Consider the following 15,228-nt stretch of genomic DNA (forward strand, 5'->3'; position numbering starts at 1 on the left):
CGGAGAATCTCTCCATCTGGCTGTCGCGTCTCATCGTTTAACAGCCTTTTGTAACACGTCGGTCATCTAGTGAGCGAACAGGTTTCCCTGAGCTCTGGGAGGCATACGAGCAAATTAACTGAACCCCAGGAAGGGGTGGCCGGAACCTCTGATTGACAGCCAGTGAGTTGGAAGTACAGGTAACAATCTGAGCTGGAGGCAGGAGCCTGAGGTGGGTGGTGAGCTCGCTCGTGGGACTGAGCCCCTTATCCGCGGGATCGGATTCTATCTCTAGGTCCACAGTGTAGAACTGAATTCTCGGACACCCTGCTGACAACCAAGAATTGCTTGTTGCTTTGGGGAGACCCTGCCCCTCGCCCCCCCGCCAACGTGGGAACTGTCCCAGAGCCCTAATCAGGTCTGCTACGCGGGGAGCAAAATAAAACTCAGTGAAGACACGAAGCACTTGACCAGCGAGCTCCAGAACTTGCTGGGCGCCAGGTGTCCTGGGTGGCACAGAGCCAGAGACCCGTCAAAGACTGTGAAAGGCACACTGGTGGGGTGGCCTCCCAGGCTGTGCCACATCTGAGCTGCAAGGAGATGGAGAAGTGACTTCCAGCTCTCAGCCTTACCTCCTTCGTATACCATAAAGCAACTACAAAAAGAAAACAGGCATAGTACTGGTGGCAGTGGCGATGGCAGCAACCCTTTCCCTGAGCACGTACTGTGCAGCAGGTGCTGTCCAGGCATGCGCAAAGCACCACCTCACTTAGTCCTGAGAACACCTCATGGGCATTATTAACTATTACATGGAGGAGGCGCAGAGCTCAGGAACCGGTCCGCGGTCACCCAGCTGGAGAGAGTAGCAGGGTCTCGGGTCCAGACCGAGTCCACCTGACTGCCATGCTTTTTGGAAAGAACAATGACCTCTAAAGACTGTCATGAACTTTAGATGATGTATTATACGGAAAGTGCTCTGGATGCATAACGTGAATGGCAGTCAGGGTTGAAAGCCCAGCCCCCACTGACAGCCAGCATCCTTAGTGGCCCTCTCCGACCTCTGGGCAGCTTCTCCCTCTCTCGGATCAGAGACCCAACAAATCATCCACGCACCACCCATGAGTACCACCCACGGCACCATCCAAAGGTACCATCCACAGGCACCATCCATGGGTACCATCCATGGCACCACCAGAGCACCAGCCGTAAGTACCTTCCACGAGCACCATCCACAGACACCACCCACAGGCACCATCCATGGGTGCCATTCACGGGTACCACCCACGGCACCATCCACGGACACCACCCACAGGCACCATCCACGGGTACCATCCGCCGAGTGGTGCAGCGCACCAGGCACTTACTTTCTCAGGACGGCTATCTCATTCTCTATGCTGCTTTCTTTGCCCTTCAGCGCCTTCTTGGGGATACACTTCACCGCAAACAGTTTTCCAGTTGCCTTCTCTTCCGCTAAGACCACTTCAGAAAACGCCCCGCTGTGAACAAAGAGGGAGACAAAGCAGCTTAGATTCAAGAGATAGGGGGTTTCCCAATGGCTCTTCTTATCACACTACCAACATCTGAGTGATAACAACAATTCCTGGCATTTGTGTGACTTTTTTTTCTTGTTTTCTTTTTTTGGCTGCACCCGTGGTATGCAGAATTTCCTGAGCCAGGGATCGAACCTGTGCCACAGCAGTAATGATGACGAATCCTTAACCAATAGGCCACTGGGGAACTCCTATATGACTTTTTCATCCTCCACACTCCCAACCAAACTTCTTTATACAAAGAGTAGGCACAGGCAAATGTGTCCTCTTGCAAAGGGACACAGGAATGTCTACGTGGTGTGGCCACCTCCCAGTGCCACCTGCCACCCTGCAGGACAGGTGTGTGGCAATCACTTGGGAGCAACAGGAAAGCTGGAGAAAGGTTCCTACAGGCGAGACCATGTCCACCTGAAGCCGTCAACACCCCCACCCCAAGCAGATGACAAGGTAACACTAAAATCTCTAGATTTCCTCCCAGGCCATAACTTTTTTTTTTATTATTTAATAATGGCTGTACCAGCAGCATAAGAAAGTGCCCAGGCCAGGGATCGAATCTGAGCCACAGCTGCAGCAACACTGGATCCTTTAACCCACAGCAATCAGAGCCACTGCAGTCAGGTTCTTAACCCACTGTGCCACAGCAGGAACTCCCTCCCAGACCGTTTCATTCCCCCCAGAATGTCAGAGCATCACAAACCTGCAATTAATTCTCATGGATAGGTAGAGGTGTAATTAACATGTGCATCACTGTGACACACGGTACTGACCTGGGTGAAATTCACCGCCAGGGCCAAGCACGTCTTCAGTAAGCAGTTTGTGTTTCTTTTAAACCAAATCAAACAAAAACACACGTGATGCCCTGAGTGGGGGAGACCTGTCTGCCTGAAAATAGAAATGAAGTCTTGAGGCCAGAGCACCCCAGTGAAAATGTGAGCAGGACGGGGGGGCCAGAGAGCCCCTTGGGCCCGCATCTGCCACCTCCTCTATCCCAGCCAGGCTCTCGGGCTGGGCACAGAGGCCCTACTGTGTCCAACAAAAACAGGCCCCACCATCACCGGCTGCTGACCTCTGTTCCCTGGGCTCTGTGCAGTGCCAGCCAGGGAAAACCACAGTCTCTGTCCCTAGACTCTGAGCGACTCTTATTTCCTCAGAGAGACTCTAAGCACGGCTCCTAAACGGTTACGATCAGAGACAAACCCTCCTGCATCGAAAGAAACCACTAGAAGGACCAGCGTCATCCCAATCCCGGTGCCCCAGGGCCTCGGTTCCTCAGCCAACGTCAAAGTGATGCCTAAGTGAGGAGAAAATGCTTTTCTCTCTCTCCTTTGCCATCTACAGGGGTGTGCACCTGTCCTGCATCTGGACCAAAGGATGACAAATACATACATGTATTTTTAAGCATATATATTATACATTTTATATAATATATATTTATATTAATATACTTATATGTTTTATGTTTGATATATAATTATATATTAATATATGCAATTATATATTAATTTGTTATATATAAATGTATGTATATTTCACATAAAATTTTATATATTTATATTTATATAAATATATTTTTATATTTAATATATAAAAACATATACTAATATTTATATTTACATACTATTATAGAATATATATGTATTATGGTATTATATATAACTATATAAAATTACAATTAAAATATATAATAATATAGTTATATTTAATATAGAAATTGTATATACTAATTTATAATACATATAATATATATTAATATATTATATATTATCATATATAAATAAATTATAATATATAAATGCATTCCTATTTATAATTATTACATAATATCTAATATAGGTAATATACATTTATATTAATAAATGTGTTATATAATACATATTTGTATAATATATTTAAAATATAAATACATTTAAAACACATATATTTTAAAGTCCTTCCTAGTGAGAGGAAGTCAGTAGAATTAACTGTGAGTCTTCGGGACAAGTGTTCCTTCTAGAACATTAACTCTCACCAGAGAGGCCCGTCTACGTCAAGGCTTGTACCTGATGGCAGAAACCTAAGGGACGGAAGACAAGCATTTCTGGAAAGAACTGAATGGAATCTGTCAGAGCAAAGATCTTCCAACCGAATCCACAACCACTGGCCAAAGGGAGGGCCCCCCCCGCCCCCCATGCCTTGCAGAGACAGCAACCTTCCAGACTCAGCGAGAACAGCAGTTATGGAATAGAAATACATAAATGCCCGGGATAGATTTATCCCTGAGTGATATACGGAATCAGACGTCCCCAGTGGCGTCTGGTCACTGCCAATGGTTTTGCCCAAAAAACCCAATTCATAGCCATTTCAGGGAATCCCCAGCCCAGGGCCATCCCTGCCCCTCACGTCTGTCTGATGTGGACCAAGGCAGATTCTCTGCCCAGGGAGGGGTCTTACATGGAAGGAACTGTGGAAGGCTTCGTACACCCCCCCCCGCCCCGCCCAACTGTCTTCCAGAAAGGGGAACAAGACCCATGTCAGTAGCACATGAAAAAATGCTCACATCCCTAATTATTGGAGCAATGCAAGCCAACACTACAATGAGGTACCACCTCACACTGGTCAGAACGGCCATCATTAGTAAGTCTCCAAATAATAAATGCTATAGAGGGTGTGGAGAAAAGGAAACCCTGCCACACTGTTGGTGGGAATGCAAACTGGTACAACCACTATGGAAAACAGCATGGAGGTTTCTCAGAAAAACTAAACAGAGAACTACCATACGATCCAGCAATCCCACTCCTAGACAGATATCTGGACAAAACTTTCATTCAAAAAGATACATGCACCCCTATGTTCATTGCAGCACTATTCACAATAGCCAAGACATGGAAGCAACTAAATGTCCAAACAGATGAATGGATTAAGAAGATGTGGTACATATATACAATGGAATACTACTCAGCCATTAAAAAGAACAAAATAATGTCCTTTGCAGCAACATGGATGGAACTAGAGACTCTCATACTAAATGAAGTAAGTCAGAAAGAGAAAGACAAATACCATTGCTACCACTTACATGTGGAATCTAAAATATGGCACCGATGAACCTGTCTACAGAACAGCAGACTCCCAGACATAGAGAATAGACTTGTGGTTGCCAAGGAGGAGGGGAGAGGGTGTGGGATGGTTGGGAGTCTGGGGTTAACAGATGCAAATGATTACATTTAGAATGGAGAAGCAATGAGGTCCTGCTGTACAGCACAGGGAACTATAGCCAATCTCTTGGGATAGAATATGATGGAAGATAGTATGGGAAAAAGAATATATATATGTGTGTGTGTGTATATGTATATGTGTGTGTGTGTGTGTGTGTGTGTGTGTGTGCGTGCATGTGTGTGTGTGTATGATTGGGTCAATTTGCTGTACAGCAGAAATTGACACAACACTAGAAACCAACAGTACTCAAAAAAAATAAGTAAATAAAAGAAAATTTTTAATAAGATCCACCCCTCCAAGGTCTCCACCGACGGCTACCTCATAGAGTCACAAAGCCAAGGATATGTTCCCGCCCTATGAGAATGAAAATCAGCTTGCAATTCCCCTTCTGTGCATACACCCCAATGACTCAAAATCTGGGGCTTGAACAGTATTTATAGACCACGTTCAAAGGAGCATTATTCACAAGAGCCAGAAGGTAGAAACAGGCCAAATACCCATCGACAGATGAAAGGATAAATGAAAAGTGTTATAAACATATGATGATACATTTTTTTTTTCTTTTTTGACCGCCCTGTGTCATGTGGAGATCCTGGGCCAGGGGTCAAATCCGAGCCACAACTGCAACCTACGCCCCAGCTGTGACAACACTGGATCCTTTAACCCACTGTGCCGGGCAGGGATCGAACCTCTATCCAGGCGCTGCAGAGACACCATCAATCCCATCATGCCACAGTAGGAATTCCCATATGAGGCGATATTATTCAGCCACAAAAAAACGAAAGGAATTCTGACACAGGCAACAACATGGAGGAACCTTGAAGACATTATGTTCAAGGAACTAGACCAGAATCAAGAGGACAAATACTGTCTGATTCCACTTACAGGAAGTAATCTAGAATAGTTCCATTCATCAAGACAGTAGAAGGATGGGGCCAGGGGCTGGGACCAGAGGGAATGGGGCGTTACGGGGACAGAGTTTCCATCTGGGAAGGTGACACTGTTGTTTGTGAGACCAACACAGTGATGGTTACACAATAGTGTGAATATACTGAACACCCCTGAATTGCAGGCTTAAATACAGTATGGAGGTTCCCCAAACAAAAACAGAACTACCATAGGATCCAGCAATCCCACTCCTGGGCATCTCTGCGGAGCAGCGCTAGTCACAATAGCCAAGACCCGGAAGCAACCCAAACATCATAGGGTATCACTTACATGCAGAATCCAGAAAAAAAAGGATACAAATGAACTTATTTGGGGAACAGAAACAGACTCACAGACTTTGCAAAACTTATGGTTACTGAAGAGGACAGGTGCGGGGGGAGGGACGGCCTGGGGGTTTGGGATTGGCATACGCACACTGAGTTTCTATGGAATGACGGCCAGTAGGGACCTGCTGTACAGCACAGGGAACTCGACCCAATATTCTGGGATGCTTGATGTCATAGAAAAGACGATGTGGGAACACAGCCCTAAAGAGAATGGATGTGTGCATGTGCATAACTGAGTCAACTCTGTCGCACAACAGAAATTATCACCACATTGTAAATAAATATACTTCAACAAAACTTTTTAAAAAATGGTTAAACTGCCAATTTTGTTATATATGTTTTACCACAATAAAAAATACAAATACATAAATAATTAAAAGTCTGCCTAGATCTACTCAAGGGGCCTGCCTGGAGACAAACTCATCGGAGAAGCTGGATAAGCCTTCTCACTCATTACTCCCTAAAGGAGAAAGAAGTTATTCGAATAACCAGAGGTGCCACCTGACATTTACAAGATGCTCTGGCCCATATCAACGAATCCAATTCGTAGAGCAACCCAAGAAACATGCAGGAAGCTACCATCACCTCTATTTTGCAGAAGAAGATACCGATGCTCAGGTGGTCAGGGTCCGAAAAGAAAAGGTAGTTTCCCGACCCTTCCCAGTTCCTTTTCAAGATGCCATGCCGGGCTGGTGCACGCTGCTAGCTGGAAGCCTGCCCCTTGAAGCGACACAAGGGAGACGCTGCCTCTGGGTAAGCTGTCAGCCAAACCGGATGTTCATATCCACCTTGCTTCCGCACTGAGCCAAACAGTGTACATTTCCCCAGCTTTCAGCTCCCCGAAGACAGAGCAGAACTCTCTGGTCTTCGGAGGGGCTCTAAGACGAGCATGAATTGCTAATGCGCAGAAATCCCTGGAAGACACTTCCCCTGTTCCAGGGAAGCTACTTCAAAACGTCAGAAGCAGAAACTCATGAATGGAACGTCGGGGCACTTGCACTGGAATCGCAGAAGGAAGTGGTGTGAGTCTGTGCATGAGAGGTGGGGGAGGGGGAGAGGGGCCAGGGAGAGAGAAGAGGACGGGGAGGGGCTGGTCGTAGGGAAGAAGACAGTGAGAAAAACAATCTGAGAGCCAGAAAGCCTCCAGACAACCCAAGGAAATACATTCCTAAGAAGGCAAGCCAGGACAGAGAGTTACCCCATTTTAAAAACACAAGGAGTCAAAGCAGGCTGCACTGGGTGAGCTGCCCAATACAAGAGTGTGCATTTAAAACTGAAGGGCAGAGCCTTCCAGCCAGACCGAATCACACCTGCACCTTGAAAGGGCAGCCTGTGCGCTGGCCGCTCCCGCCTGGTACTCCCATCCCTGGCTCTGTGACCTGGCTTCTCCCCTTGTTGCCACTTGGCTGGAACCAGGAGGGCTGGGTGCCAGGGGGGCAGGGCAGTGGGTATCCCCCAAATGCTCATTTGAGTGCCGCCTTCTTGCTCATCCTACTGGTCTCTTGAGTGCCTTCTGGTGGCCTTGGCCTCCTTCCTGAAACTCCCGACTTCTTGGTTCGACCACAGGTCTCTCCTTCACCTTCACATCCAGCTTCTCACCATCACCACCTGCTCCTTTTGCCCCAGCAAGTGTCAGTGATCCCCGAGGTTTCACTCCCAGCCCTTTCCCGCCCTTTCTCTACCCTCCCCCGCCTCCCTGCCCCAAATCAGGTACTTCTAGTTTCCACACCACCAGCTTCTCACCGCCCCCGAAACTTTATCTAAATTGTAACCTCTCTCATCTCATCTTCTGTGCAAATCTCATCTTTCTGGCTGCCTCCCGGTGCCCTCCAGCAAACCCGCCCCCTCCAAAACCAGGCTCCCAGAGCATCATAACCCAAGTCAAAAACAGTATCTACATCCCCAAACTTCTCTCTCCTGTATTCTCCCTCCCTCTCTCTCTCTTCTCCCCACCCCCCCCCCGCCCCATCCCCGCCCCCATAGACTCAGGAACCCAGCCTTGAACTCAACCTCATTCCTCTCTCTCTCATTTCCATCACCACGTTCGTTCAGGTCTTCCACTAAAAAGACTCTCATCGGCCCCTCTATGTATCCATCCCTACACCACTGCCCTGGTTCGAGTTCCAGGTATTTCACTCAGGACAGCCCCCAGGACTCTATCCTGGCCCCTCTGCCCCCAGAAAGCCCACCTCCCACCTAGTATCTCCTTCCTGCTACTGGAATGACTTTGCCAAAAGCAAGGATCTGATTTTGTGGCTTCCCCCATCCCGTTAAAATTTTGAGGTACACAGCATAAAGTTTAAACTCCTTTGCAAGTTACCATGGCGTTTAAAGCTCCCTCCAACTGACCCCAAGTGCGCAGGCTCACCTTCCATGAGCGCCATCATCCCCAACACGAATGCACCCCACCATGCACATATCACCTCCACCCCACCACAAAGGTCAGCTGGCATTTCGCAGATGCACCCATGTCCCTTCCCACCCCCAGCCTGGGTTCAAGTCTGCCCACCTCCCCACCTCCTCGAATGCCATCCTCCGTTTTCCTTTCTATCTGGCAAAACTCCACTTACATTTTAAAGGACCCAGCTTATCTATTTCCCCATCTTTTTTTTTTTTTTGTCGTCGTTGTTGTTGTTGTTGCTATTTCTTGGGCTGCTCCCGCGGCATATGGAGGTTCCCAGGCTAGGGGGCGAATCGGAGCTGTAGCCACCGGCCTACGCCAGAGCCACAGCAACGCGGGATCCGAGCCACGTCTGCAACCTACACCACAGCTCACGGCAACGCCGGATCACTAACCCACTGAGCAAGGCCAGGGACCAAACCCGCAACCTCCTGGTTCCTAGTCGGATTCGTTAACCACTGCGCCACGACGGGAACTCCAGATTTTTTTTTTTTTTTATTTCCCCATCTTTGAAGGCCTTCTCAACTGTCTTCCACCCAGACAGAAGGAGGCCCCATCCTGAGGCTCACACGCTTGGCTTGTACCTTCACCGCCCTACTGACACTCGCCATCGCGGTCCTTTGTGTGCTTGCCGCATGCAGACAGAGGTCCTGAGTCATTCTTCCTTGCGCCTCGGTTCCTAACAGTACTTGGCACCCACGGGTGCCCAAGGCAGCCGTGGTGATCGTCATTATCTGAGGCTCAGCCTGGGTGTCCCCCGCACCGCAGAGCCACAAAATAAATGATACATCCAGTGACCTTCCACTCAGTGTAGAGAAAAATAGACTGTCCCTTCCCGCCTGAGTAATAAAGTCCTCCAGCTTTCTATGCAAGCCTGTGCAGAGAGAAATCCAAAGTTTCCCCGAAGCATAAAAGTTCATTGAGTCTATATACATATCGGGTGGAGGCTGGGCTGCAGCGTGTAACAGCTTGATGTGAGATCTCAGTTCTCAGACCAGGGATTGAACCCTGGCCATAGCCTTAAAAGCGCTGGGTCCTAACCACTAGACCCCTGGGGAGCTCCTGGGACTTTCTGGATATATTTTAAACCACACACTGATGAGCCTGAATGCTTACAGTTGGATCATCCTGAGGTCCTTAGTTATGAATTTATGACATGATATAAGCCATCTTCTTGGTTACAGAAGTAAAAAAAGAGAGAGGGCAGACTTTTCGATAAAGGACATTAGGAAATGCATCATCATGGGAGAAATAAAAATTCCAGTGCCTTGAAAATTGCATTTTTTCAAGTTGCAACAAGATACTTGATTTTTTTTTTTTTTTTTTTTTGCCATTTCTTGGGCCGCTCCCGTGGCTTATGGAGGTTCCCAGGCTGGGGTCGAATTGGAGCTGTAGCCGCCGGCCTACACCACAGCCACAGCAACGCAGGATCCGAGCTGCATCTGTGACCCACACCACAGCTCACGGCAACACCGGATCCTTAACCCACTGAGCAAGGCCAGGGATCAAACCCCCAACCTCATGATTCCTAGTCGGATTCGTTAACCACTGAGCCATGATGGGAACTCCAACATTTACTTGATTTTTAAAAGAAAACTACTGCACTTTTTAAAAAAACACACCAAGTTTCCATCTAAATTAAATCTCTCTGATGAATTACTGAAAAGGTCCAACAAAAAATTCTTCTTGAAATGCTAAATATTTCCTTCTCCCGAAGATAAGGCATACAAATCACAAAAGCTGAATCCACCCCCCGTTTCTTCCACATTTCAAAGCAAATCAAATCAGCACCTGGAGGCACCTTCCTCTGTCTCTAAGTCAGGCACCCAGGAGAAAATAATCTTTTAAGAGCTGAGTTTCCAAGACTTGGCAGGGGAGGGGGAGGAAATGTGACATGTTCTACGTCCATTAAAGGATTCTCAACAACTACTGACACTCTGACTTCAGAAGTGATGGGTCTTGAAAGGCTTTCTGTTTTTGCTTTATCTAGTCCGCTGTAAGAACGGAACCCTGGCAGCGCTGTGATGGGAACCATTCATGCCAAGGGCTCTCCTGTGCTAGGAAGCCCGCCCACTTGAGGAAGGCACCCAGTCCTCTCTGTGGGAAATGACCCCAACTCCCAAGTTACCAATGCAAGAGCCAGAAAGAAGTGGGACCGGCTCTGGGAAGTCCTTCTTTCCCTGAGCTCCCTGGAAAAGCAGCACAAAATCCACAGACACTGAAGATGCCCTAGCATAAAACAAACAGTTCAGGGTTCTGAGAACCACAGCTAGACGTGGACCTTCTGGATGTTGAAAAACATTCTTAGAGCCATTCAGAGCACCTTACCTCTAGATCTGCTGCTACGTACTGGGGCCGGAATGAAGAACTAAGCCACACCCACAGATACACAGGACAACACACCTATTCACCAGCAATTATCATCATAAAAAGTAAAAACAAGAATTTATGGGGGGAGGGATACATTAGTAGGAGTATAGGATTAACATATAGGCACTACTATATATAAAGAAGATAAACAACAAGGACCTCCCCTATAGCACAGGGAACCATATTCAATATCTTACAACACCACAGTGGAAACGAATCTGAAATATACATACTTAGGTATGTATGTAAACCGAATCACTTTGCTATACACCTGAAACTAACACAATATTGTAAATCAACTAAACTTGAATTTTAAAAAAGACTCTCTGGTTCTGCTTTCCTGATTTCTATGATCTTTGTTGAACCTGCCGTTGTTAAGAAGAAATATCCACTAGTATCTGAGAAGAGGAGCTGATGTTCTGGTTCCTCTAAACAAACACGATTTTAAAATAAACTCTTCAACAATTTCATCACAAAACGGACCAGCACGTAGTCTCCGACAGTGTTCTGTGACTTGCATATTTTCCGTGCTCCCCCAAACATCCCTCAAAACTGAACCAGCAAAACCTCTGATTTCCAAGCAGAATCAGGAATTCTAGGATGCCTTTCTGATTCACAAGAGTACACGAAAGCAGTCGCTTGATAAAATTATATCCATCCCAAATTAGACCAAGAAATAGTCAGATGGTGCCGAAATGATCTGCCCTGTGAGCTTCGAGTCATATTATTGGCTCACTGCCTCTCCAAGCTTTGGATTCATTCTACATACAAATCAGAATGACGGCGTTATTAACTTTATGAACAGCACTGCCTCTAACCTTTGCCATCAGTGCAACGTGCAACTGGACAGACAGCCGTGACCCAGGGCTTGGACGATACATTAAAATGTTCTTTCCCACTAAGCCCACTATTTTCCCCAGTGTCAGGCCAGGGCAATATTAAGGGCTGATGGGGGTAAAAGAAATGAAAAAAAACAAAAAAACAAAACCTAAACAGCAGAAAATGAAGTTGGTGATATTTGGCTTCAAACAATCAAGGAACAGGTATGTGCCTTTGAGACATACTGTTCCAGAGCAGAATGCATTCTTAAAATAGGAAAACCTGTGTGCTAACCCCAATGGTGGTCTTACTGAGCCCAGAGAATCCAAATGGGGTGGAGTCAGAGGGTCTCAGTGTCTAAGCAACAATCCAGGCAGAAACGTGGCAATTTGAGACGTGGCGTTAACTCTTTCCAGGTAGAATCTTCATTTAAATATCGCCACTAATTGTTATACCACTGATGACATCTTGTACTAATGCAGCCCACTGACCTAAAGAAAACCATGCCCACCTCACACCAGTCAGAATGGACATTGTTAGTAAGTCTATAAATAGCAAAGGCTGGAGCAGGTGTGGAGAAAAGGGACCCCTCCTACACTGTTGGTGGGAATGTAAACTGGTACAACCACTATGGAAAACAGTATGGAGGTTCCTCAAAAAACTAAATATAAAACTACCATGTGACCCAGCAATCCCACTCCTGGGCATATAGCCAGACAAAACGTTAATTTAAAAAGATACATGCGCCCCTGTGTTCATGGCTATTCACAATAGCCAAGACATGGAAACAACCTAAATGTCTATTGACGGATGAATGGATTAAGAAGATGTGGTACATAAACACAATGGAATACTACTCAGCTATAAAAAAGAACAAAAGAATGGCATCTGCAGCAACATGGAATTAGAGATTCTCATACTAAGTGAAGTAAGTCAGAAGGAGAAAGACAAATACCATATGATATCACTTCTATCTGGGGTCTAATATATGGCACAGATGAACCTTTCCACAGAAAAGAAATAAACTTATGGGCATGGAGAACAGACTTGTGGTTGCCAAGAGAGAGGCGGAGGGGCTGGGAGGGACTGGGAGCTTGGGGTTCGTATTTGGGGTTTATAGACACGAACTCTTGCATTTGGAATGGATAAGCAATGAGATTCTGCTCTATAGTCCAAGGAACTGGATCTGATCACTTGCGATAGAACGTGATGGAGGATACTGTGAAAAAACAACTGTATACGTATGCATGACTGGGTCACTTTGCTGTAAGCAGAAATTGACAGAACATTGTAAATCAACTACAGTAAAATATTAAAATTAAAAAGAAAACTATGTCCAATATGAATAAAGCTCTGACAAGCAAGCAAAGCAAAAAGCCTTGCTTTCACATATTTCAAGAACAAATATGTTTGGGAGTTTCCTGGTGGTGCAGTGGGTTAAAGGTGAAGCATTGTCACTGCAGCAGCTCAGGTCACTGGCATGGGTTCGAACCCTGGCCCATGAATTTCCATATGCTGCAGGCACAGCCAAAAAATATGTGTGTATATATATATATATATATGTATACACACACACACACACACACACATATACACATATATATCTATATAGGCACTCCCGCTGTGGCACAGCAGGTTAGGGATCCAGCGTTGCTGCAGCTTGTGGCATAGGTCACAGATGCGGCTTGGATTCCATCCATCCCTGGCCCAGGAACTTTCATATGTTACAGGCCATTAAAAAAACAACCACCATATAACTCAGGCCCTTATTAATTTAGACCTGTGTCTCACCAACCAGTTCAAATGAGAACTATCTTCTTACCACGCGTTTAGTTATTTATGCCTAGAAATCGGGAGACTCCTACTAAAAATAGCTCTTCTTTTCCACTCACAAATCCCCTCTTCTTCTTCAACTGGCACCTTCCACAATGAGCAGCCCCCTTCTCTCGCAGCCTCAAGAACCACGACGAGACGGTCTTAAACCTTCATCCGCTTAGTCTGGCTGTTGCCCGGATCCATTCTCACTACAAATACAACCCTGCATCTAAAACCCCCAGAAAGGGAGGTGACAATGCCTGTCACAGGGGAAAGCGGCAACACACCAGCACTGTCATCGCGGATGACGTCCTGGGCTTCTGAAGGGTTTTCTGGGGCGCAAAACCTTTACTGCTAATTGCTTCCCTAATCCAAACGTGGAGGAGAAATAAATTCCAACCGAATGCCTCCTGCCGTATTTTACAGAACACGCTTCACTTAACGGCACAACGTTTCCCCTGCTCTTTGCCGCTGCGGTCCCATATTTTATCTGCTCATCTCCGGTCCCTTTGCGAAAGGCTGACTTGGAAGCCAAGGGAGTCAGTCATTCTGTTCTTGGCACATCCACACGGAGTATCCACGGAAGCCTGGTCTGGGGAGGAGGTGGCAGAATAAAAGATTACAGAGTCTCCCCAGAGCCACCGCTCAAGGGCTAAGGACACTAAAAGGCACATAAAGTGTCCTTGGGGCCAGAGACACAATTGTTGCAAGAATATATTCCACTTGGATGATGAAGGTAAGGACTTGGAGGAAACTGGACGTCCCAGGACCTTCTCCAGACTCCTCTGTCAGCCACGCAGACCTGGGGACTCTGCAGCCCCCACAGACCTCCTGACGACAGAGATTCTTCCCATGGACGGCTCTGCCAGAGTGACCCTGCCCTCTCTCACTCCCATTCCTCACGGCGGAGAAATCACACCCAGCGGACACTCATGTCCCCTTCTCTGGCGACTCCAGCATCCTCCCGATCCCGAACACACAACCTTGGAAGGGGCCGGGAGCCATCACCACCAAGTAGTGGGCAAAACCATAACCCCGAAGCTGAGATGGACATTAATGCTTAATCCCAGCTGGCCGTGGGGGCGGGGACGCTCCTACTCCCTCGTGGGCTCTTTTATTTGATTTTGCTTTTGTAGGGCCGCACCTGCAACATATGAAGATCCCGGGCTAGGGGTCAAATCGGAGCTACATCTGCTGGCCGACACCACAGCACAGCAATGCAGGATCCGAGCCATGTCTGTGACCGATACCACAGTTCAGGGCAACACCAGATCCCTGACCCACCGAGCGAGGCCAGGGATTGAACCCACATCCACATGGAAACTAGTTGGACTCACTTCTGCTGCGCCACAACGGGAACTCCCTGGGCTCTTATTTTAAATACTCTTTTAAGCTTACTTTTTGTTTGTTCAATTTTGGTTTTGGGGTTTTGTTTGTTTTTAGGGCCACACCCATGGCATATGGAGGTTCCCAGGCTAGGGTTCGAATCTGAGCTGTAGCTGCCGGCCTATACCACAGCCACAGTAACACGGGACCCAAGCCACGTCTGCGACCTACACCAGAGCTCACGGCAAGGCGGATCCTCCTTAACCCACTGAGCGAGGCCAGAGATCAAACCCGTATCTTCATGGATCCTAGTCAGGTTATTTAACCACTGAGCCATGACGGGAACTCCAAAGTTTTATTTTATTTTATTTTACTTTATTTGGCTGTGCCCACAGCTTTCAGAAGTTCCCATGCCAGGGATCCAACCCACACCACAGCGGCGACCAGAGCCAGGCAGTGACAACACGGATGAACCACCAGGAAACACCTGAAGTATCCTTTA

At 47.0% G+C, this 15,228-nt stretch overlaps 1 protein-coding gene across 2 annotated transcripts in view; it reads right to left on the reverse strand.

Annotated features, from left to right (window-relative positions):
- CAMK1D (calcium/calmodulin dependent protein kinase ID) overlaps positions 1–15,228 on the reverse strand; it is a 441,976-nt gene that overhangs the window by 254,939 nt on the left and 171,809 nt on the right. For both annotated transcript variants that reach the window (XM_047754537.1, XM_047754538.1), the window contains exon 2: positions 1,344–1,475. In XM_047754537.1, the coding sequence (XP_047610493.1) occupies positions 1,344–1,475 (132 nt within the window). The remainder of the gene's footprint in view (positions 1–1,343; positions 1,476–15,228) is intronic.

This window comes from Phacochoerus africanus, chromosome 12 (assembly GCF_016906955.1).
Source record: "Phacochoerus africanus isolate WHEZ1 chromosome 12, ROS_Pafr_v1, whole genome shotgun sequence".
Classification (NCBI taxonomy): Eukaryota; Metazoa; Chordata; class Mammalia; order Artiodactyla; family Suidae; genus Phacochoerus; species Phacochoerus africanus.